Source organism: Phyllostomus hastatus, unplaced genomic scaffold (assembly GCF_019186645.2).
Source record: "Phyllostomus hastatus isolate PE091 unplaced genomic scaffold, TTU_PhHast_1.1 phas_scaffold_501, whole genome shotgun sequence".
NCBI classification, from domain to species: Eukaryota; Metazoa; Chordata; class Mammalia; order Chiroptera; family Phyllostomidae; genus Phyllostomus; species Phyllostomus hastatus.
In genome coordinates, this window is record NW_025334033.1 from 20088395 (window position 1) to 20112916 (window position 24522).

The window sequence follows — 24522 nt, forward strand, 5'->3', positions numbered from 1 at the left end:
GTTACCTTACCCCCGTCGTTAGAATCCATGCCAGGTGAGCCCAAGTGTATGTTTATTTCATTTCTTAGTAGCTCTGTTCCATCAGAAACAATCATATGAAAATGGTTCGGAGGTTAAATTTTTATTTATAAAACCAGTACTAGAGTACTGTTTATATGTGCCAAAAAAAAAAATAAGATAAGTTTGAAGGTTAACAACAAATATTCATAGAAGAGCCTACACCGCTAACTTAGACGCATGGGGAGCAGAGTGATAAAATGTTTCTCCCGTGTAGTCTTCATGCTTCTTGTTAACAGCAATGGTCTTACTTTGATCTTAGTTTTCTCCCTGGTGGGATTTCCCAAATCCAAGTCAAATCTTCACCCTCTGCAATGAAAATAAAAATCTCAATAACCTTACTCCTTAGTGTAAAAAAAGTCTGTTGTCTCAGTTTGTTGAGTTTGGGTCAGATGCTGAAATCCCTGAAAGTATGACCACCCAGGCTATCGAAAGAACTAAGCTTAAACCAAGTGTCTCTCAATCGTGGCAGGAGATCAGAATCAATTGTGGTACATGTGGTTCAGTTTACTGCACAGCACCTATGGAAGATAGGTATCTGTGTTCAAAAAATCAAATATTTATGTGATTGTAATCAAGGGAACAGAATAGAAGTTTAAAATTGTTTTCATAAATCGAAGTTAGGATGTGGTCACTTGAGAGTAAAGTAGAAAGTTTTCAAAGGTCAGTACTGTGGTTAAAGCAATAATAAAATCTTTCCACTTAAGAGAGCTAACACCTCTCTGATGTCCTGTAAATCCTTTGCATGCCTCTCTCTGATTCATTATTGGCTTATTTCCCAGCAACTTGGAAGATACATCCATTTTCCTTTCTTTCCCTTGATCTACTGGCTTTTGGGGATGAGTATGCAGCAAATATTAAATTACTCTAGAACTATTCTGAATTCTCTTTTCCAATTATAAACTAATTCCTACTATTCAAAGGTTACATCTAGCCCTGTCACAAAGCTTTGCATCTTGGTGTTATTGTTTTATTTCTGCCTTCTCAGAAATAACAGGTTAAGAAACATGCTGTAAGCAAGCGTAAGCTTCTGTGCAATACTCCGTGTAAAAAAAAAGGCAGAAAAAGACACAGCGGCACATACAGTACATTTAAGGTCAGCTTATGAGTGAAAAGCAACTCAAATGTAAAGTAAATTAACACAAATGTTAAGTAAGTGACAAAGGGATACAATCTAAGACAGAGAAGGCTATAACCTAAATGATGTGTATGATTCAACGAGGCAAAGAGACTAAGTGAAGAGGCGGCATGCTAAGCAATGTTACAGCATCTGGAAAGTGCAGGTGTTTTGTGGGGAGTAGATTGCAGAGAGTTGGAGATAATCGTGCTGCAGTAGACAGAGATGAGAAGGAAAGATACTTTACAGCCAGATAATGAAGGGCCCTGAACACCAATGTGTGGGCTTTGTAGCCAAAAGGAATCCATTTAAGGTTTTTTGTTGGTGGTGTTTTGTTTTGTTTTTTTAATTTTTAAAATTCAGATGGGCTTTTTTTTAGTGAAATAAAAGAAAATCTTAAACTAATCTGTTTTTCTTAAAATAAATTTTTAAAAACAGAATTTGGTTAATCTCTATAAAACGCCATTGATATTAACAATAAAAGACACTTTAGTAGAAAGTCTTCAATGCTTTATTATCAAACCATATTACCAAATTTCATGCTTTAAAGTGGTCATTATATTTCTCCCTTCCATTTAAGTATTAAAAAGCATAATCTTAAAGTAGCAGAATTATTTGCCAAATATGGTAGGACTTCAGTGATAGTTGTATACTCTTACATTTAAGGTAACCTCATTCAATTAATTTAGTGCATAAAGGATTCTCACACTACTTTTTTATTTGCTTTATTTAAAGCCCTGCATACTGATGAACAATATTCAACAATTGCGGGTCCAGTTGGAAAAAATGTTTGAATCCATGGGAGGAAAAGAGGTGAGTACATTTTTATAGCTGCATTTGCCAAAGACCTACTTAGAGATCATTAACAGCATATCTCTTCACCATTTAAAGATTCATAATAAAATTTTACATGGTTTAGCTAAGGAATGGAAATGATAATAATCTAAAACTCCATTAATAGCTGAGGTGATTATTATGCCCACAACAGAATATGTTAGTAAATATATTAGCAGTGTGATAAGTGTATATGTATGTGTATATATAATATACATGTATATCGTCCTACACATACACAATTAAATACATATGCCAATGACCTGTAAAGTTCTACAAAGCACAGATGTTTTCTCTGTGTTGTGCCTTGTCAACTTGATATCAATGTTCATTCTGAACTGTGTTTTGTGGTGCTGGTGTCTTTGATGTATCTGTGGTTTATTGTTCACATCTAAGAGTCTCTGTCAGAAATGTGTTGTGTGCTGTTGTAACATGTCCTGTCTTTGTCCAACATCTTTGACTGGCAACCTCATGAGCAGAAGAAGGAAGGAGAGAGATTCTTTTATGAGGTTTGTGATATAGTAAGCATCTTACCCTTTACCTGGCTGATCCACCCCCTAAGCCTGAAGACCATTGCACTTCCTACTTACTCTCATTTTCGTGTTCAGATCAGGCAGACAGTGGAACACGAGCTGTGCCCCTGCCTCTTCCTGCTGCTGCAGTCTTTCCTTTCACAAACCAATGAGCATGTGGGGAATGAGGGCTGGAGTTGGGGCCACTGGCTTCCTCCCACCACCACCCCCTCTGTCAGAATACCCCAAGGGTGGTTAGAATGTGGGAGTATTTCTGGTTAAGATTTTATTTACATCGCTCCTTATTGTGGTAAGTATATGAGAGCTACATAAAACTAAGTTCGATTTCAAAGCAGAGATCTCTTCTATATCTAAGTTTATAAGGCCCAAAATGCTTCTTTTAAGATTGGGCCTCTTGGGAGGTTGTCCCTTCCAAAGAGACATTTCTACATTTCCCCTCCTCCAGTGTCTTTTTTGTCCTCCGTGAACCTCACTCTTTTAAAAAATAAGCTCGCTATTTAGCATCCTGCAGACAAGAAGCACTCCGATACATGTGTGAGGATGCTTCAAAATCGAATTCGGATGCGTCGCGCTTGCTGCCACTGCAGACTCAGTCTGACCTGTATGAAATGAAGCTCTGTGCCCCAACGTGTGCTACTGGTTTTGCACAGTTTGAGAGCATCGATCTCATTGCTGAATTAGAAGAGCACAAGCAACTGGGGACCATAAATGAGGATTCCCTTTGTAATTTTAGTGACATTTTATATTCGGATTTTAAGTCCACTTACTATTTAGAAAAGCAGTGAAGAAATTACTGATTTTTTTCTGGGAAATTCTATCTCCTTTTAGTGAATGTTAAAGACCACAAATCACTTATGGATGAAGTTGTATTTAAAATGCCATATTTCTAGAAATTTCTCCTAATGCTACTACTACTATTTTATTACTCTTTGTGGTTGAACTCTAATGTGAGTGACATATTGCTAAGCTGCATATTAACCAGACAAATCATACCTGTACTAGAAAAACAACTGTGTGGGCCAAGCCACTCACTAATCAGAATAGTCATGGAGTGGCTTGTTCACTAACCAAAAAAGGATTGCTTGTTCAGGTAAAATCTGCAGCTTGAACTGTGCAAGTTTCACCATATAAACTTAGTTGCGAATCTTTGGCTACATCACAGAACCCTTCTTACTAGAGAAAATAATGACAGAAATACTAAGCTTGGTGCCTTCTCCTTTCATAACTCTGGCAATGTCAACTACTAAACTCTTCCTACATAATTTAAAGGAAAAATAAAATTGAATAAATGAATGTCTAGCTTCTAAGAATATAATTTGTTAGAGGGACAGCAGGGGCCCTAGCTTCTTTCTTTCCAACATTTAAATAGTGTTCATCTCTTCTTTCCTTTTCTTCACCCTCTTCTATATTCTCCAGTCTATGCAGTTTCTTTTTTCTCATTCTCTTCCATTTTTATCTCTTATCTCTGCTGCTAAGAAAAAGCTGTCAGCAGACCCAGTCAGCATTGCACAAGGGTTGATAAAATGCCAGGAGGAAGCAAGACCTGAACCCAAGTCTGAGTGTAACATGCAGCCTCCCAGACGGAAACAAGCTTTATTATGAATACAGAATTATGTTAGAATTGCCCATCGCTATGCCTAGCCTCCTCTAGGTACCAGAATCTCAAAATAATAGGCAGAGCCCCCCCAATGCAGTTACCTATAAACTGCAGTGTCCAAGTGGGCTCCTTAACTCATGGTTTTGATCAAGATGAAATAAAGGATTTTATTGAGAATGACAGAATTCACCCTTTGATATGAAAAGTACGTGCAGCACTTATAAAGGGCTTATTCAAGCCCTTCAGTGTGATGCAGTGTGTTCTAGTGCTAATTCCCAGTTTTTCCTCACAGTGGAACTGGTTATAAAACCTTGACTAAGAGAAACTTTGCAACCTAGATCTCATTCTTCTTTTATAGAAGTTTCTTCTTATTTTTGTCCCCTACCATCTGTGCGAGGATGTGTACTTCTTTCTATAAAAATCTAATTAGCAAATGATTGCTTGCATACTTGCTCAAAATAGTTTTCAGTGTCATGCATTAATTTGTTGGCTTCTAACAGCAGTGTTGCTTGCCTCCCATACTGTCTGCGCAGTGCTGGCCGCTTGCTGGCTGCATGATGCTGCAGCTCTCGGCCGCTCTCCCCAAGAGTGGCTGGGACAGCTGCTCTTTCTTTGCAGGATGAATCTCTTCCCTCCACAAACAGGAAGAATGTTTAAAACACTTTTTGGGGTGGAAAGAGTTATTCTCTGTATGGAGTTCACAATAACAACATTGCCTATCGGGATGAAGGTCTTGGGCTGATGCCATTGCCAGTGACTCCCAAAGCAGGCACATGAGCAACTGCAAGTGGTGTCCTGCAGCCATTGTGACACATCCTTTCAAATGCTCTATTTAGAAAAAAAAATAAGAAAAAAACCCCACTAAATTTCTTCTCCTATTGTGATGTCCCAACATGCTTCTCTGCATACAAATTAATATTAATACAAATTAATATTAAAATTAATAGCATGTTTTGGCATAACAACTCTCTGATTACTTTAAAGAATTTTTTAAAATGTCACAGAAACACTGAAACAAAGTAACCTCTAAGCATGAGACCCAGAGTCTTTTTTTCAAAAAGCATCTCATGTGATCTTTATGTGCATACAAGTTTTGGGAATTGCTATACTAAAACAGATAAAGTAGACAACCCGAAATATGGACTGACTTGAGGTAGAAGTTACATTGTTCATACCACAATCCCCAAGCTTTATTACCTGTCCCTTTATCACATAATAACAATAAAAAGATTATCAGGATGCTAGGTAATCATTTTCATTCATTGGTGAATGGTTGTGTTATTATCCTATAAAAGCTCAAATAGCTCAAACATAAACCAGATACATTTTGGCTTATACTGTTGTAAAAGCTTCATTATTTGATGAGTGTAACTTCAGTACTTATCAAGTGCAAATAAATACCTAGTCTGTCTGTGTTCATTTTTTCATACATGCATACTGTTACAGCCTATGAGAGAGCTTAGTTGTATTTCCTTGATCTGCAATCTCATTTGTATAAGTACATGAAAAAGAAAATCATATAATCCAAAACTTAATTTTAGGAAGTCATAATATATTCGTTATTAAACTCTACAGAACTTGTAGAAATTGATTTAGAAGAGTTATAACTGTGCTGTGTAAGCAGAAGATGCATTACTCCTTCACAATATTTTGCTGGTGCAATCTTCTGGATGGTAGAATCCATAATTAGCCTTAGGCCTGCTAACCTATTGATAGCAATTCAAATTCTAGAAGTTAGCCATTATTGAGACATTTAAGGGAAGAAAGGGGGGTTGTTCGCTTAGCTAAATTCTCTCATTCTGCTGACCACAAAGAAAACCAATTAGGTACAACAATAATGTTATTTTGATTGGTATGTCTCAGAAGAGATTGAATCTTTTTTCTCATCTCATTGTGAGAATCTTTCCTGAACAGGACCAAGGAATCTATAACAAAACCCCACCTATTCTAAAAATGTGTATATTTTAATAACAGCAACTTAATTATTTTTTGTTTCAGAGATGTATATCTATCTATATTTTTTAATGATGAATTTGATGTATTGGTTAGAAACTGCATCTGGTTGGCCAAAAGCTTGTACATGTAGCTGATTGAAATTCATCATAAAATATTTGGCCATACAGACTCAGTCTTCAGCTAAAGCAACACCTGACCAGAAAAGTCAAAAATTAACTTCTGTCATATTTTACTTAGCACTGTCCTCTCAACTTAATATTTGCTGGGCAATAGGGGATTGAAGATCACGGCTTTAAAGGAAATAACACTCCATGTCAGTAGTTCTTGAACTTCAGCATGCATCAGAACTACCTGAAGAGCTTATTAAAACACACACTGCAGAATTCCATCCCCAGAGTATTTGATTCAGTAGATCTGGCATGGGGCCTGATGGTTTGCATTTGTAACACATTTCCAGTGATGCTGATGGTACTGGTCGGGGGACCACATTTTGAGAATTACTTCTCTTTGATTTTAGAACAGCAACCAGGCAGGTATTTAGGAAATGGCTTAGAATAATACCTCTTAGTCTTATCCTGACTGCCCTATTTAATATGCTTTGAATGAATCTTGAAAACACCTGGGATTCAGTTGTTTGAATGGAATTTGATACAGTTTGCAATAGTGTAGGCAAATATTTGGATTAAAAATGTAATATTCTAAAAATACAGATGGCCAATTTGCAGTCATATACAAATATCCAGCATTTTTTAAGCATGTGGGATACTTACATTTTATATTTAATCTTATTATAAGATGTGGTATTGTTGTAAAGAGGCTAAGCTTTAGCTCAGGTTTCTGGTAAGGGTTTCTGATCTGGCTCACCTTTTCTCCTTAATGTAAATAGAGATTATAATTTCCTGGTTAATACATTAATGAGAATCAATCTTTATTACATTACTACATTAATTAGAATTAATACATTAGAATTAATACATTAAACAGAATCAGTCTGTTTTAATCTATTTTATAGCAATTACAAAATAAAATTAGTATGTCTTAGATGTCACATGATAATAAAATAGACAATTTTTAGTTGCATTGTCTTCCTTTTAGTTCTCAAATGTCTCCTAAAACAATTTGCCAAGTTCCTCTTATTTTATTGAAGTGCTTATTATTACCTACTTATTTACTGTATTTATTGGGGGTGGGGCAGGAGTTGAGATAAGAAATGAAAAGATTTAAAAACAAATTCATTAGCCTCAAGGAACTTACAAAGAGTAAGACCTTGTAAAACAACAATTAGAGCAGATATCCCTGTTAGCACCCATTGAAAGAGATATTTAAAATGACTCCCTGTTCTGCCAGAACCACTTTAAGCATCCCTTCCCCTTGGTACTGATTGTCTCATGAAAAACAGAGGTTACAGCACATGAAACATGAAGACAGAATTTATTAGTTCATTCAACACATGTTTATGAACTGTAGGTTTTACTAGGCACCAGAGATGCAATAATTACTAAAATGTAGGCCACACCCTCAAAGAACTCCAAGTTGGTTAATGGGAAGTCAGAACAATTAAAGAGGTAAGGTTTGTGGGGGAAGGACTCCCAACACTTTCTAAATTTAAAAATAAAGTCCAAAGGAAAGACCTAGTTGTTACTTCTTATTCTGTAGTCATTTAAAGAATAAACTTAAACTATAAACTTAAACTTAAACTTTCACTGTATAAATAAAGCTCAAAGGTGAGATATCCTTTGGCTGAATGACAGTTATGTTAGTTTCATGGCAGTGGACAACAAGGAAGACTAAATGTTTGACGTGCTGGCTTTTATCTTAGCAGTATGCAGATATGGCCTGGTTTCTTTTCTCCCACCCACCTCCAACTAGAGTTAACAATTTGGACTTCTATCTCAAGGCATTTGGTTGATCTGAAGCACAACAGTTGGAATTACTGCATACTCTCTCTTTAATTAGGACGAGAGACAGCTAGTGATATGTTTCAACTACTGAAACCAAGAAGTTAGAAGCATGAATTTATAGAACTGATACCTCTCCTGTAACAATTAACTCAAATCTGAATAAGGAAAATGCCAAAGTCTATCTCTCAGTTCTTTGGGAGGGTCTCTCTTCAAATAATAAAAAAAAAAGAGAGAGAAACAAAAATACAGGGTAACTTTGGTAGAGCTGGGGCATGTTTGCCTGCAGTAGAAAGAAACATGTATTACCTTATTTCTAGCAATGTACCACATGATCCATGCTGAACACCACAGATCTACAAAGTGATTTAGGCATTTCAAAAAAAGTCTCTTCCTGCTGGATTCACAGGGAATTTTTACCAATTCCTCAGTCATCTATTTTAAGGTGAGCCAGGCACTTTAGAATGAATAAATTTTTTATCAAATAGGGGGGTTAAAGAGAAGTGATTTTTTGAAAACAAAAGAAATAGCAAGAGCTCAGATATGTTTATACGAAATTTCTTGAAGTAGTTCCCTGGTTAAAAGCCACTACTGAGGTCAGCAGGTGCCATGATGAGATTTGGGCTTTATTAAAACAACTCTAGGAGCAGTAAGGATGAAATAGAAGAGAGAAAACAGGAACAAGGACCCAGAGATGACTGCAATATAATCTGAATAAGAAATACCCTAGGAAGGAAAATGAAAAGGGTAGGACAGAGGGAGAAAACACTTCAGAGACACTACCAATTGTACTCGGTATCTAAGTGAATGTGAAAGGAAGAAGAGAAAGAGGAATAAAAGGTGACTCTCACATTCTGCTTTAAACAATTGTATCCTATCAATCAAATCAGAGACAATAAGAAGAGAAATAAGTTAAAGATAGGCAGATAAAGATAAGTTAAAGATAGTAAGATGACTCTTGGATATGTTGAGCTTGAAGTCATCAAAGTGGAAAAGCAGACACAGGGGAATGCCGACATGATGCAGCAGGTATACTGTGAAAGCTGGTCACAAGTATTCTGTTTGCACCTACAGAGACAGCCATGCTTCTATCAGGAAATAAACACTGTCTACCGATATTAAAATTGCTAAAGTTTGACAGTTGTATATTTTCAAGTAACAGCCAATTATTTGATAAGAAATCTCCATTCATGAAATGCCTAAGGTGGAATAAATAATTTCTAGGAAATGAGCATAATTTTATCCAACTAAACTATCTAACCCTTTTTGTATGATTTTGAAGTCATTATCTCAACAAATGAACAAACTACCCCCATTTATATATAAAACTAATATGAAAACAAAATACAGAATTTAAATAAGAAACAACCGCATTTCCTGAAGAGAACCCTACTATCTGAGCCATTTCCTTGAAGGTGGCAAATGTGTGGGGGGGAGCTATCACTCAAGGTGTTTGGAACCTGAAGACAACAAGATGGAAGGGCTTTTCTCCCATTCCCTATTCCGTAGCATTTTCATCTAAATTAAATTGGGTTAAAATTGGTCTTAGGACAACATCAAAATATAATAAACAACATTCAGCTTACATGGTTCCTTAGGATTGGGTTGGACAATGATTTTTTGGTAAAAGATTGGGAAGTTATGGCTTATTAGATTCATTATGCTTAGATGCACTTTAGTGTGACGGTTTTTTAAATAGGTGGTGTCCAATTGTCTTTCCGAATCATTGACTTGCAACTAGTTGTTGAATGGAACTCTCAAAAAGTATGAGATCAAGGATATGCTAATATTCCTACTCCTTGAAAAGTCTGCATCTGTTGTGGCGGCCTGTGCATCTATAGGTAAGAGCTATGAGTCTATCCGATGAGAAAGGAAAAAGACACAGACTCCAGATGAATCATCCTGGCTCTAATAAAGAGGCAGAAAAAAATGACATCAAGGATTAGTTTTATATAATCAATAAAGCATCAAATGTCAAATGCAACTTTTTATTTCTATTCCAATGTTTTCAGCACATCGATACAACCTAAAGCTACCCAGCAAGCAGGGTATAGATAAAACTCCTCCCTCACAGTTATTTAATGTTAGAAAGTGCTCTCGAAGTATTACAGGATCAGTGTATACTACTTTTTGTTCCTGGTCTGGCTCCAGGAATTTAAGCTGCTGTTGTGTCCCATGTCTATTTGGTGTCCTTCTTAGTTTCCACTGGTGTAAGTCCTACTTTAATTTGTTCAATTCCCCAAAGTTGTCTTTATCCCATTCTCTTCTTTTCAATAGTAGACCAGCCTCTATAAGAACCATAGGTACTAATATTAGGAAACTGAATTTCAAAAGAAAATTGGCTTATATGTCAGAGACCAGTCTAGATTTCTCTTTACATGAATTTCTATTAGCATTCTATTTACAACTCATTTTCAGACATAACTAACAAACAGGATAAAATTTTCTAAATGCTGACAAAGGTTGTGTTGATCTTTAATGACAAAAATATTCTGCCAAGTTGATAGATTGATGTTTATTTGTTTGTGTTTGTTTATAGTGTAATATTTTGTAATATTAACATTATTTTAAGAACTAAAACCAAATAAAAAGAAAAGTTGGCTTTTAAAGTTTGCACTATAAGAACAAACATTTAAAAAGCTATTTTATTTAATTATTCTTTTCTTTTACCCCCGAAATTTGTTCAATAGCTTAGCTCCAAGCTATAAATACTTAAATATTAAAAGAAAAACTTTATATCAGTGTAAAACTTTGAATTTTGAACACTCAGTTGTAGACTGATACCCCAAAACAGGAGTCAGACCTATTGCTTTCAGAGAAATATTAGAGAGGTTGTATAATCTGTTTATCCTATTACATTTACTTTTGATACATGAAAACACCTTTAAGAGAGGCACAATGGAGTACTTAAAAATTAATTTGCACCATTTTTAAGTTTTCGATGGGCTTATTCACTTCCAGAAATATTAAAGATGAACATATATTTTGGAGCAAACATGTATTTAAGGAAGGTATTGTTAGTTTTTCTAAGTTATGGAGTCGTGTTGTTATGCCTTGCATCCCATTGCTGAGACCAGTGAAGGCCTTGCTCTCCAGCTCTTCTTCATATGCATGCTATGCATTTTGATCATGCATAAAACTCTTTTTTATCTGTAAAACTCCTCTGATTTATTTAGAATTTTTTAAATTTTTGCATTTGATTTCAAAGATAAAAAGGAAAGAAAAAATACAAAAGTGTTTTATTATTTAACATCGCCTTATAACAAGCCAAATACTTGCAAGAGAAAAAATGTATTTCCTTAGAATTCCAAAGTAATATTGTTTATGGTCTCTCTGCAGCTAGATCCTGAAGCTAGTAATATTCTAAAAGAACTTCAAGTAAAACTCAATGGGGTTCTAGATGAGCTCAGCATCACTTACGGTGAGAGGTAAGTGGCCTAAGTAGTTATTATTCAAGTGCTTTAGGTTTCAGTTAATAATAATTATGTTTTCAGTGCTGTCTCTCTCCTCTAACTGGCTGAATCCATTTAACTTCAAGACATAATCTAAGTATCATTTCCTCTGTAAAGTTTCCATAACCCAGTGGTCTTATAGTGATGTCTCCCCAGAACTGTATATCCTTCAGTAGGGTGGCACTTACAACACTGAATGGTGGCTTAATTGCTTCATTCCCTCACTTTGCTTCATAAGGACAGAAACCATATCTCATTCCTATTTGCAATTCTAGTGTTTAGAGTTTTACCAATTGGCTGTTGAAAGAATGGAGGGGGGGAGGGAGAAGGAAGAAAACCTTTACATACATAAGAATTATGAGTTGCAGCCCTGGCCGGTGTGGCTCAGTGGATTGAGTGCCAGCCTGCAAACCAAAGAAAGGGTTGTCAGTTGATTCTCAGTCAGGGCACATGCCTGGGTTGCAGGCCAAGTCCCCAGTAGGGGGCATGTGATAGGCAACCACACACTGAAGTTTCCCTCTCTTTCTTCCTCCTTTCCCTTGTGTTGAAAAATTCATTTAAAAAATCTTTTTAAAAAAAGAAGTATGCGAGGCATTCATGCCATACATGTCAATGTGGTTGTACTTCCAAATAACTGAACTTCAACCCATGACTGAATCAAGTCAGAGCTCTAGGTTTAGAGGCTTAGAAATCTTAATAAAACTCCTCTGTGGGAAATTACTGACACATTCATATTTTCTTTGTTTTTAAAAAGTTAACTTTGCTTGTCTATGATGTTGTTCTAAAGAGGAAGAAGTTCATCCTATATAAAATTCATTTTGGTCCTCTAGAAAAAAAGCTATCACCTCATCATGAAACGTTAAAATAGATAAGAAACCAAACACGTCTTCGAAGAGGTTCATTAATTTCATACAGAATTTGGTTTAAATGTTAGCTCAATAAATGTTGACTTACTATTTTAAACTGTACATTCACTTTTCAAATGATACTAAAATTTACTCTCTGAACTCCAGTCATTATTTATTACTGGGTCTTGGAAAGGTACATTATTTAATAAATGCTTATGGATTTGTTATGCTACTTTAAAATCAGAGATTAAAATGTAAAAGACACTAAAAGCATCATATTGTCACTCAAACATAGAAATGAGGCAAAGAAAAATCCCATCCTTGGCCTGCTCATCAGGACTAGAGGTGTGTTCACGGTCTTTGTGGAGCCCGTCTTCACTGTTCAGATGCTGAGTGAGGTGCAGCCTTGTTCTACTGAGCTTACAGTAGTTGCTCTGCATTGTTTTGTGTTATTAGCTGGCCTTGATGATCCTGCTTACTTGACCTAGATGTTAATAAGGAATTTAAAGTTTGTTTACCTGGAGTCGAAGAGACATAGTCCAAGATGTTTAGGGGCTCACTGGCTCTGACTTGGGGTGACACCTAGAAATGGTGCCTTCAGTTAGCTATCTTAGGCTTATATCTCTTTATTCCAGTTGTGAATTAATACATGGTTAGCAAAAAGATGGTTGCCTTCAGCTAGGAAGGCAAAAATAGAGATTATTTAGCAAAGCTAAGGGGAAAAAAAGTGGTCAGGAATAGCTAGGAGCATTTGGAACTTTGTCTGAAGTAAGATGACTAAATGTAATATAAACTAGACTATAAATAGAAAAAGTATATTTAAATTACTTTCTGTAATATATCTAAGTCATCTTTATGAGCAGGTACTTTTTATTTTGTTTTGGGCTGTTTTATTTTGTTTGATAGAGGGAATATTCAGGTTATAAAGGATAAAATGTGAATTACGATTTGAAAAAGTTGGAGCAAACTTCAGTGATAGGAGTGGTGTCCTTAGGAAGCCACTTGAAGTACTCATTCACATGAAGCCAGCTATTTTAACACCTAGATACTGAAACTCCTGATTACCCAGTATCTGTTTCTTAATGAAGAAATATAGGAAAAAATCTAATACTTTGCTTAATTTGGGCTAGAATATTGCAACAAATAACTGACATCATAATTTCCTTACAAAAAGAATAATTCTTCTGTCCTTGTTGCTATGGTTCTGTTTCCCACACGAGTAACCAAGTCTATAACACATGCACAGGGTGAGTGGGAAGCCCGTAATGATCAGTGAGATCATGTTGTGAAGTCAAACTGGATAATTTTAGTGTGGATCTTAGAGTCTAAATTAGTGGTCTAGAGTTTCAAAATTAAGTGCATAATTAATTGCCCAACTCCATTTCAGCTGGTGTTATTAAAACCCACAATTAAATAATTCTGTTGTACTGTGTGTACCTAATGGAATGATTTTGCACTAAAACAAGGGGAGCCGAACCACACATCTGAAGCCTGGGTTCCTGGGTTTCTGAGAGGGTCCCAGAGCACCCCCCTGGGAACTGAGGGTCCGTAATACCATGTCAGTGCTATCCTAGGGATCGGCACAACTTGTGCCACTTAGATTTTGCTTACACATATATTTTACAGGGAGGTTTTGGTGTGAATTACTACATTTTTAATGATATATTTGGTACCCATAGCTGGCTGCATTAAGTAAAGAATTCATGAACATTTTATAGGAATTCTTCTATAAACTGAGTGTTTGGCTTCTAGGTGCATACAGAGTCTATTATTATTAACTGGTAATAATTCAAGCTGTTTCATAAAGACTTTTTAACCAAATAAATGGATAGAAAAAAGATTTTCAGGTGCATTTACCCCAAAGTAATAAAGACAAAAGATTTTTAAATGAAATGCAGGTGTTAGTTCACCCTGAACTAATGCCAAATAGAATGCCATTATCTCTCATACCCTGTTAGTCCTTCTTCCATGTGCCCGATCCCACCCACAGAGCTTGTTTCTGGTGGGGGTGACCATATGGGTCTGTTGTGGAAACCTATTTACACATTTTAGGAATGTATCATGCCCTCTGCTCAGTCTGTCCCCTACTGATCTGGGAATCAGTGCAAAAGCAAGTAACTATTTCAAAGGTGACCATCACTACATTCAGCAAGAGCACTGATGACCCAGTGGTAAATCAACAGTTCAAAATGTCCGACATTTATTTACCTTCTATTTTCATTACCCCAAATAGCTTCCACCTTTACCCTCACTAAATAAACACACTGCCACACATTTTATCACCTCCTTCACCATTCCATCCAGCTCCCCAATAACCACGAATCCCATAAAAATACAAAGGCAGGTCTAGCCAGGTAAAAGCTAAATGGTCATGTGTTTGATTGCTTTGGACCTGAGCCTGAAAGAGGGTGGTCCTTTGAACTAGATAAATATACAGACAGCCAAAAATGGACAACTTCCATAGGGCCAGGCTGACATCCAAGGATCAAAGAAACAAATACAATTGCCAAGTCCAGGAGGGCGAAAATGTTGTCAATAGTAAAAAAAGTCAAAGAGAAGTCAGGAGCCAAAGATGGAAGCTGGCCGCCATGATGGTAGATGTAGAATCAAACATTGGTCATATGCTCAAAATTATGGACCAGTATTTATAAACCTGCTATGAAATGTGCACGAGACAGAAAAAACCCAAGTAAAAATCATTTCAAATCTATCAAAGATTTTTAATATTAGGTAGCAAAACCAAAAACTAGAAAAATGAAATAGTTGATATCAGGCTAACTAAAATATTTTCATACTAAAAATTTTAAAATAAAATTTCTCATGTGCCACAAAAACAAATTTTATCTGTTCATTGATATATCTGCAGCACTTAGTAACTTAGACTGGCACATGTATTTATTAAATATTTGTAAAATGCATGCATGTATTGATAAATATTTACATGCTTTCTATTTAATAATGGAAGCATTATATAGTTAAATTTCCTAAACATCTGTACAAAATTGAGGAATTGGTGCATTTGGATACTTCTCAAATAGCATGAACTCCATGATCATTTTGCATGAGGGAGAAGAGGAATGGGACTGACCTGGCTGCTATACTAACATGAACTCTTTCCTTCTAATCATTACTGTTCCAGAGATGTGGCCATTTCCCAAGCTTGAATTTATCCACATCCTCCTAAATGTTTTTTTTTCTTGCCTGCCTGCACTTGCATTATAATTACTCCTATTGTTCAAAATGCGAAGGTAACAGACTTGCAAGAGGAATGGTGGTGATGCTAAGTCCTACTACTTAAATCTCTCATTTGCTGTTCCTTTTTCAAGAACCACCAAGACTGGTATTAGGGATATAAAGAGTCAAAAAATAATGCTAAGAATTACTCTTCACAGACTTATTTAAATTCTTAGAGTGGTGAAGTAGTAAGGGTGAGTGGAAAGAGAGGGTCCAATGATATATTCATATTACTTCTTGAGCAGATTCTTTGTACCACATGTGATAGTTTATTCCATAGTGTGCATATCTAGCACTGGGAAAAAAATCCCTGCCCTCACTGAGCTTACATTTTAGGTGGAGCAACTGACAATAAATAAATAAATGAAAAATATGCAGTACATCAAATAATGAGTACATTTAAGAAAAAAAGATTTATAAGAGAATGGAGAATAATAGAAATGTCATTTCACATTAAGTTCAGGAAGACTTCCCTAGCCCTGACTGCTATGTCTCAGTTTGTTGGATGTCAGCCCACAAAGCAAAAGGTCACTGGTCTCAGTCAGAGCACATGCCTGGGTAGCAGGTTTGGTCCCTGAATAGGGTGCATGTGAGAGGCAACTGATTGATGTTTTCCTCCCACTCTTTCTCCTTCTCTTCCCTTCTCTCTAAAAATAAATAAATACTTTTTTTTAAAAAAAAGAAGACTTCCCTAAGAACATGATATTTGGCATATGCCTGAAATAAATGAGAGACCAAGAGACTGATGAGAAAAATGATAGAGGAGGAAACATAAGATATAAGTGTCCTCGGTGATGTCTAAGAACCCTGAGAAGGCCTTTGTGGCTGGCCTGCAATGAAGCAGAGAGAAGAGTCTCCAGAAATGAGATCAGAGAGGTTTCCATGGCCAGATTATGTTTGGCTTTAAGTCATAATATACATTATAGGTTTTGTTTTAAGTGGATCTGGAAGCCACAGAAGATTTTTAGCAAGAAAGGAACATGATCTGGTTTCTAGTTTAAAAGAATGTCTGTAGAGAGTGAACAGAGGGACAATTTAGGAAATTATTACACAAGTTCAAATGTAAGATAATGATGGATTGGTGTATAGTAGCTATGTGGAAGTAGTCATGGATTCTCAGATATAGGATACTTTATGAAGATTTGCAGATGGATCAGACTTCTTTTTTAAATTTATTTATTTTTATTTTTTACATTATTTATTGTATTTTCCATTTTCCCCCAAAACCCTCTTCCACCTCCACCCCTCCTTCCTACCACAGTCACCACACACTGCTATCCATGTCCATGAGTTCTTTCTCTCTTTTTTCTTTTTTGCTCAAGCTTAGACTTCTAAGTGAAAACATTACATACGTAGTTTAATAAAAAACAGTCTGTATTTCAGATTGGAGGTTATGTCTACAGATATATAGTTGGGAATTACCAGTATACTGATGGCATGAAACCATGAGACTACTTTTTATTGCCAAGAAAATGACTTTTTATGAAGAAACTGAGTGGTCCAAGGATTGAGCCTAGAGGATTACGGTGTAGGGTTGCCAGATAAAATACAGACTATGCCCAATTAAATTTGAATTTCAGATAATCCCAAATATTGTGTGGGACATACTTATACTAAAAAATACTCACTATATGAAATTCCAATTACCTTGGCATCCTGCGTTTTATTTGCTAAGTCTGGAACCCTCTTCCAGTGGTTGAACGTCAGGTCATTGAGAAGGAACAGGGAGGTTAGGAAAGACAAGAAGGTGTGGAATCCAAAAAGCCGAGAGAAGAATGTGTACCCAGACAGCAAATATCTCCCAAAAACAGTCATTTTCCCAAGCAATTCTCAGAGGAACACCTCAGTTAATACGGTGAGAGATAGGGGCCAAATGGACCCCCACTCAAGTTAATTCATCGTGAAAGCATTACTTTTCTCTGCAGTACATATGTGAGCTCCAAGTAAGATATCATTGCAACAAAAATTTTTCTAGCCGAACAATTATGTTTGAAAGCTAATGAGCAAGGGAATTCATACCAATCAAAACAGATCAAACTACTGTGGGTTGAATTTTTTTTTTAAATGAGCAAAGAAAAGTATAAATGCTTTTATTCTAGTATTTATATTCCTTATTTTTAGTTTCCAGCTTATCATTGAAGAGTGTATAAAGCAGATGGGTTTTGAACTAAATCAAATGAGAACAAACGGAAATACTGCATCAAATAAAAACAGTGCAGCAATGGATGCAGAGATTGTATTAAGGCCTCTCATGGACTTCTTGGACAAAACGTAAGTTTTCTACCCAGTTTTCTTTTTATTTATTGACATAAATTTTACTGATATGAGTTTAAGGAGAAAATTGTTTTCTTCTATGTAGGACAGCTTTAAAACTTTTCTATAGAAATACATTAATTTATTAAAAAGCAAAACACTTTTAGTCCATTACCAAATGGCAAAAAAGCAGAGGTGACTTCCTACAGAAAATGAATAATGGAAAGGAAATAAATATTGGTAACTAGAAAGATTGCTAGGCTGAAGGGAAAGATCTTTGTGATTGCATGCTCCTCAGATAGCATATTGTTTTGGAACCTATTGGACATAAAAAAAAAAAGACTGAATTGAGCCCAGAATATCTGATTTTGTGTCAGAAATCTACTGAGAAAGAGAATAACACAAATGTGACTAGAATTAATTCAGCTCAGAGTCTTGAGTGCCCATCTGTACCAAATCCTCTCCTACCAGGAGTTTCCAACCTGCGGCCCATGAGCCACATGCAGCCCAGGATGGCTGTCAGCGTGGCCCAACAAAAAATTGTAAAGTTACTTAACACATTATGAGGGGTTCTTTTGTGATTACATGTTGCAATGTACTTAGTGTGTGGCACAAAACAACTCTTCTTCTTCCACTGTGCCCCGGAGATGCCAAAAGGTTGGACACCCCTGTTAGACATTACGTAGTGATGAAAAAGAGAAGCAAAGTCCCCACCTTCATAGAGATTACAGGCTAGTTGGTAGGAGTGGGTGGGAATGGAGGCCTTTAAGGCCAGCTAAGATAGTGTTCTTAACCAAAAAGGTGTTTGTTTGTTTACCTGTTTTTTTAATGTTTCTGTTCAGTCCATATTCTTCAAAGTTCTAATTTCATAAGTTTAGAGTAGGGTCAAGGCTCCTTTGTTTTAATGTGTCCAAATTTGGGAACCAGCAATCTAAAGCAACAAGAGACATGATTTCTTAAACAATGATACTTGAAATCAGAATTGAAAGTAGAAGAGAAAAGCAAAAATAATAATAATAATAATAATAATAATAAATTTGAATGCCTGCCAAGGGACCAGTGTTACATCTGGCAATTTACATATGTTACTTCATTTAATATTATTTGCAGCAAATTAATTAATACCAAAGGGACCAAGATAGTTGCAATACTTTAAAGATAAGTTACACAAAGGAAAAACTAGGGAAAACTCTTCTATATATTTACAACTTCCATTTTAATTCCATTTCCCTTTGCTTATAATCTTACTGCATAAGTAAATCTGGTATTGTCATCAGTTAATTTCAATATTTGGTAGACAAATTAAGTGTTATTTTCTGTTCTCTGTGAGGAAATATCTACAAGGTAGGTGAGTGGGTGACTAGATGGTTTAGCAGGAGGTAGGCAGGCCAATGGGTGTAGAAGAAAGAGGTGGCAGAAAGAAGAGAGGAAGGGAGGAAGGAAAGTAGGAAGAAAAGGGACAAAAGAGAGGGAGAAAGATTTTTCATTTCTTTAGTTTCTTAATGTAGACTTTAACTCTTATCATCTAGTTTTTTATAAAACTCCTAAAATTTTTATCTTACTGTATGGTTCTCTTCTTTGGACAACACAGGGTTAAATCCCACGAACACAGTACCAGTTGGTTGTGTATGTGATGTGAATGGAAAGCAGAACAAAGCCATTCTGATCCCCTCAAAACTCCTGCTGGAATGCCTTCTGTTTTCAGAATTCTAACCAGCAGTGTGGAGATGTGTCATTGATCATTAGCCCAACTATGTACTTTTGTATATACTTTAACCAAAACTTGTGGAACATACAGAAAGTTTTGAGGTATCCTGATACTGTCAGCTAGTAGCTGAAGGATCTTCGATCACTTCACCATCTATAAAATGGGGCTAATATATAAATTGGTGGGCCCTTCTTTTTAGTATATTTAGATTCTTATTTTATTCACTTTTAATTTTTTACTTAGAATTATATGTTGTTTTATCATCATATATATAATTTATTCTAATTCTTGGTAGAGACAGTGTATAAAGATAGAAAAACACCTATGAGCTTTTAAAATTTGTGAAAGAGATTTAAAATATTTGGAAAGCATTATTATATGAGTCATGAATAGTTGCAGAAATTCCCAGAGCTGATTCAGAATGCATAACCATAAAGCCACTTGTTATGGGAGAGTTTTAAGTCAGATGTTAATTCTGTTCTCAAGTTTAGCAAATAAAAATAAGAAATATAAATAAATACAATCAAGAATAAAGTAATGTTCTTCTGTTCAGACAATCAGTATAAATTCAATTTGGGTTAGGTTTTTAAGAGCAGAGTGGGTTTGAACACAGAAAAATGAGGGACGGACATTTCCAGTGACAGAGAGAAAAGCTGGAAAAATTATCATGAAAATCCTGGTCAGCAAGTACATAGGACATTTAAAATTTTTCTGGCTAATTGGTTCTGTGATCAGTGAAACTAGATAGCTCAGATTCGGAATACTGCTTTTCGGCTTGCATTATCAAGTTGATTATCTCTAACTAAATTAAGGAATTGGTTGCTAGATACCCCTCTTTGTTTCCTGTTATTTAAAATTGACAAGAGTGGGCTGAAATTCTTCAAGGTAGCTTTGAGAATGTCCCCTTAGAAATTGTGTTCTATTATAAATGTACACGCTCTCTTTGTCTTTGTGCAGCCTCTCTAAGTAATATATCTTACTTCTTTATGTTTCATTTTCTCCACCACGACCGACCTCACCACTCTGTAAAATGAGCTGTAAACTTCCAGCTGGCAGGAATTCCATGCAAAGCTGCAAACATGTCAATGATTTTATACCCATTCATTCAGTTCCAGTCTAAGCAGAGTTACTTAGCTCTCCTGAGCTGCCCAGAAAAACAAGATCAATTCTTAAACCCAGACCCTTTGAAAGTGGAATTTACACATCTGCAAAAATGGTAGATTTGTTGTGCCTCACATCATCCTCGGAATTTCTCTGAGGGTAGGGAAATTCTGTTGTTCTGCCGTGATACATCTGCTGGCTTCTACCCCATGGCCAGATAATGAACAGCCACTGGCCGGCTAGAAATGTAACCCTTACACAACGGTTTCTAAACTACTGGGGCCCCAGAGTTCCAGGGGTTTGCCTCAGAGATCTCCAGCTCTCCCTTTACCCAGGGGAGGTGGTTCTAATGTATTTTTATATATTAAGTATTCACATACTATAGTGTTAGGAGAAATGCTCTACATAAAAAAATGTATTTTTGAAATTTCTCCCTTTGCCTCTCATATGTCACATGCCTTTAAGTGTTCATTATTAATTTTATTATATAAATACTAATTATATATTTAAGTATTTAAAACAGTTCTGTCTCTCTCAGAACCAGAACCTGGGTTATAATTTCTTAGTCCAAAAGTATATAGAGTTCTTAACAGCACCATAGAGTCAATGAAGCTTTGGTGATATGTATGACCCACCTCTAGCCTTCTATGAAACAAGTGTGGTTAGCTCTTAGGAAAGTCTCAGAGTTCACTGTCATATTTTGGTACATATGGTAAATATTTCTGCAGCAGTGTGTCTTCATACACTGCTGGGCCTTCATGCACAAACACATGTATCAAGGACAATGTGGCACATGGGACAGCATGTGGATTTAGAGAAAGAGGACCTGACTTTGCCTCTCAGCCCTTACTCACTAGCTTAGCTTCTTTGGACAAGTTCCCTGACCTCTCTGAGCCTGTCTTTGACTTCTAAAATGTATGTGTGTACTAATAGATTAGAATTATCTGCAGAAGAGGTTACTACACTAAGGTGTTACATAAATGCTAGAGGATGTCACCATCATTATCTCACCAATAAAAGAATAACTTGTAACAGATACCTTAAGCCTATTAAAGTTGGTAGATTTGGAATCTTAAAAACAAAACAAAACAAAAAAAACTGAACTCAGAGAAACAGAGAACAACTGTGGTGGTTGCCAGAGATGGGGGAGTGAGGGAAGGGGTGAAGGGGGTGAAAAGGCACAAGCTTCCAATTGCAAGAGACATAAGTCCTGGGGGTGTGATGGACAGTGTGGTGACTGCAGTTAATAACACGGTGTTGCATATTTGGGATTGTGAGGAGAGTAGATCATAAAAGTTCTTGTCACTAGAAAAAAATTATAACCATGTGAGGTGATGGATGTTAACTAAACTTATTGTGGTCATCATTTCACAGTATATAATACATTTATCAAATCATCATGCTGTACACCTGAAACTTACACAGTGTTATATGTCAATGATACATCAATAAAACTGAAAAAGTAATCAATAAATGTTGGTAAAGATTGGCTCTTGAGTGAAATTCTATGCATCTCTGCCATCGTATTCTGCTGGCTCAGTGCCAGGTAGCGATGAAAATGTTCCCTTGGTGTTTGGCCTGAACCGTGAACATGGAGTGTGTTGTCAACACGAGTCGGGGATGAGGATGGAAATCTTGTACTCTGGGATCCTTGGTGTCAGTTTAGGAAAGAAATAGTCTGAATTCATTTTCTACCAATTAGTGAATTATCTATTGTATAGTATGATGAAATAGATTTTTGATACATGTATTTTTTCATTTGAAATTTAGCATTTAAAAACCATAAAGGCCTACTTGGGTATTTTAACCTCGATATTGAAAAATGTGAACCTCTGATCAATAAAAGATGATAGCTGGATAGGAGATTCATACATAAGTGGTTATATGTGTTATTTTACTTCAGATTAAGTCTCTCAGCAAAAATCTGTGAGAAAACAGTTCTGAAGCGAGTTTTGAAAGAGCTATGGAAGTTAGTTCTCAACAAAATAGAAAAACAAATTGTTCTTCCTCCTCTGACAGATCAAACAGTAAGTATTTAAACTAAGATTTGATTATACTTTCAATAACCTGTGTAGTCTTTTTTCATTTAAGTGAATGGATTTGATCCAGATGAAATATTAATTAAATCCATTTCAAGAAAATGTTTTTGGTATACAGTATCTTAATAATGATCATTCAAGTAACATTTTCCTACAGTTTTATACACTCCGTACAAATCAGTTTTATATAGTAACAGTAGCAGTCAAACTTCATCTCTTGAAAAAATGTATCAAAGCTCAACTTATGTGGTTATCTGGTCTACAGATATTAAAAATAAGTTCTTAAATTGAATTTTACTGTGAACCTCCAGAGAAATAGATTTAGGATAGAACATCCCCACTGTGCTTCTTTCTGAAATCTTACAGTTTAAGAAGGTAAATCCAGCACTGCCATATGGGATTTTTTTCATCTTTACTTTTGCTCTCATCTGTTACCTTCCCACATGGAGGTTAATAGAAAAGATGCCATTCAGAGGATTTGAAGTACATGATTGTGTCATGCACAGTGAAATAAAAAGAGAGCCAGAAAGATCAGTTAACATCAAAGTTAGACAATGGCCAAATGGACACACAGTTCCAGGTATCTCGGTTCCTATATTTTGAGCCAAGTAAGGGGAAAAAAAATCCTAACATGCATCTGTTATGAAGTATTTTTTCTATGAGAAAGACAAGTTGATGCAAATAATGAGTAACTATACATTAAACTAAAATATTGAGCCATTAATTATGTGCACTCAGTCTAGGTTTATCCAGTGAAATTGTACAGAAAAAGTTTTCTTGTAAAGTGTTCTGAGATGTGAAGATACATATGTTTTTGTTTATTTACTGCCAACGGTACGTGATAAGATATAAATTCTTTTAAATCTTGCTTCATGCAATTAATGTGAAGCATAATCATTTTACATATATTGGTAGCCAAACCAAATATGTATAAACACACACACACCAAGCCCCACACATACCCCGTTCTGCCACGGTACATAAGGCATTTCTTTAACACCAGTTAGTGATCATGTACTTGGTCAAAAGAGGAATGATGTCTGTATAGTCTGGAAGTTAGGTTGGTTTATATGAAAATTGTCCTAGGGGAGAGGCTCTGGAATACAATAGAAGAACTATAAACTTCAGAAAAGAAAAGCACTGAGCTTGGCTACATAGGCAGAAGCCCTTTCATCCCCAATTAAAGTAAAACTTTTAAGCAAGGGAAAGTCCACTTGATCATGGACCTTCTGTCCAGAAAGGTGCACCTTGCACGGCTCACAACAGGCTCCCCTCCCCTGTGCTCCCCTGTACTGTCTCAGCCCGTGATGGTACTCTATGGTTTTGTTGTTGTTTGTTTTTTGTTGTTGTTGTTGGGGTTTTTTTTTCAATTTTGATATTCCGTGAAGCAGCCACCAGCCTCACTGAGCAACCTTCCAGCTATCTCCTAAAGTAGCATTTATTGCTCTTGACAGTTCCTTGGTAACAAACTTGCATGAGCTTTACTGGTGCTGCCCACTGCTATTTTTCCCACGAGCCTTACTACTTATAGTGCAGAAGTTTGTAGAGCATGAGGTTTACCCAGAAGACTTATATCATGTTGTATTACATTTCAGTTTTGATATAGGCCTTCCCTAGGAAAGCTTACCATCACCTCAACTTTCTGTAGCATTGAGATCTCTAAGTATGATGCTATATCACCTATTTATTCATTCAAACATGCTCATTGAGCTTCTACTATGTACTAGGCAATGTGTTGGGTGCTGGAGATAAAATATGAGCATAATTAGACATGGTTGCTATTCTTGTGATTGTTGTATTCTTTAATTTCCTAATGAGTATACAGGCTCTACTAAAAAATGTAAAATGTTACTCCTGAGTGGTTGACTTTCCTTACTGTGAAAACGTTTTAGGCT

General features: G+C 36.0%; 1 protein-coding gene across 5 annotated transcripts in view; it reads left to right on the forward strand.

Moving 5' to 3' along the window:
• The window catches only part of UNC13C (unc-13 homolog C), a 505027-nt gene that overhangs the window by 409831 nt on the left and 70674 nt on the right, over positions 1 to 24522 (forward strand). For all 5 annotated transcript variants that reach the window (XM_045822765.1, XM_045822762.1, XM_045822764.1 and 2 more), the window contains 4 exons: positions 1910 to 1987; positions 11332 to 11420; positions 17648 to 17797; positions 22492 to 22615. In XM_045822765.1, coding sequence (XP_045678721.1) covers positions 1910 to 1987; positions 11332 to 11420; positions 17648 to 17797; positions 22492 to 22615 — 441 coding nt within the window. The remainder of the gene's footprint in view (positions 1 to 1909; positions 1988 to 11331; positions 11421 to 17647; positions 17798 to 22491; positions 22616 to 24522) is intronic.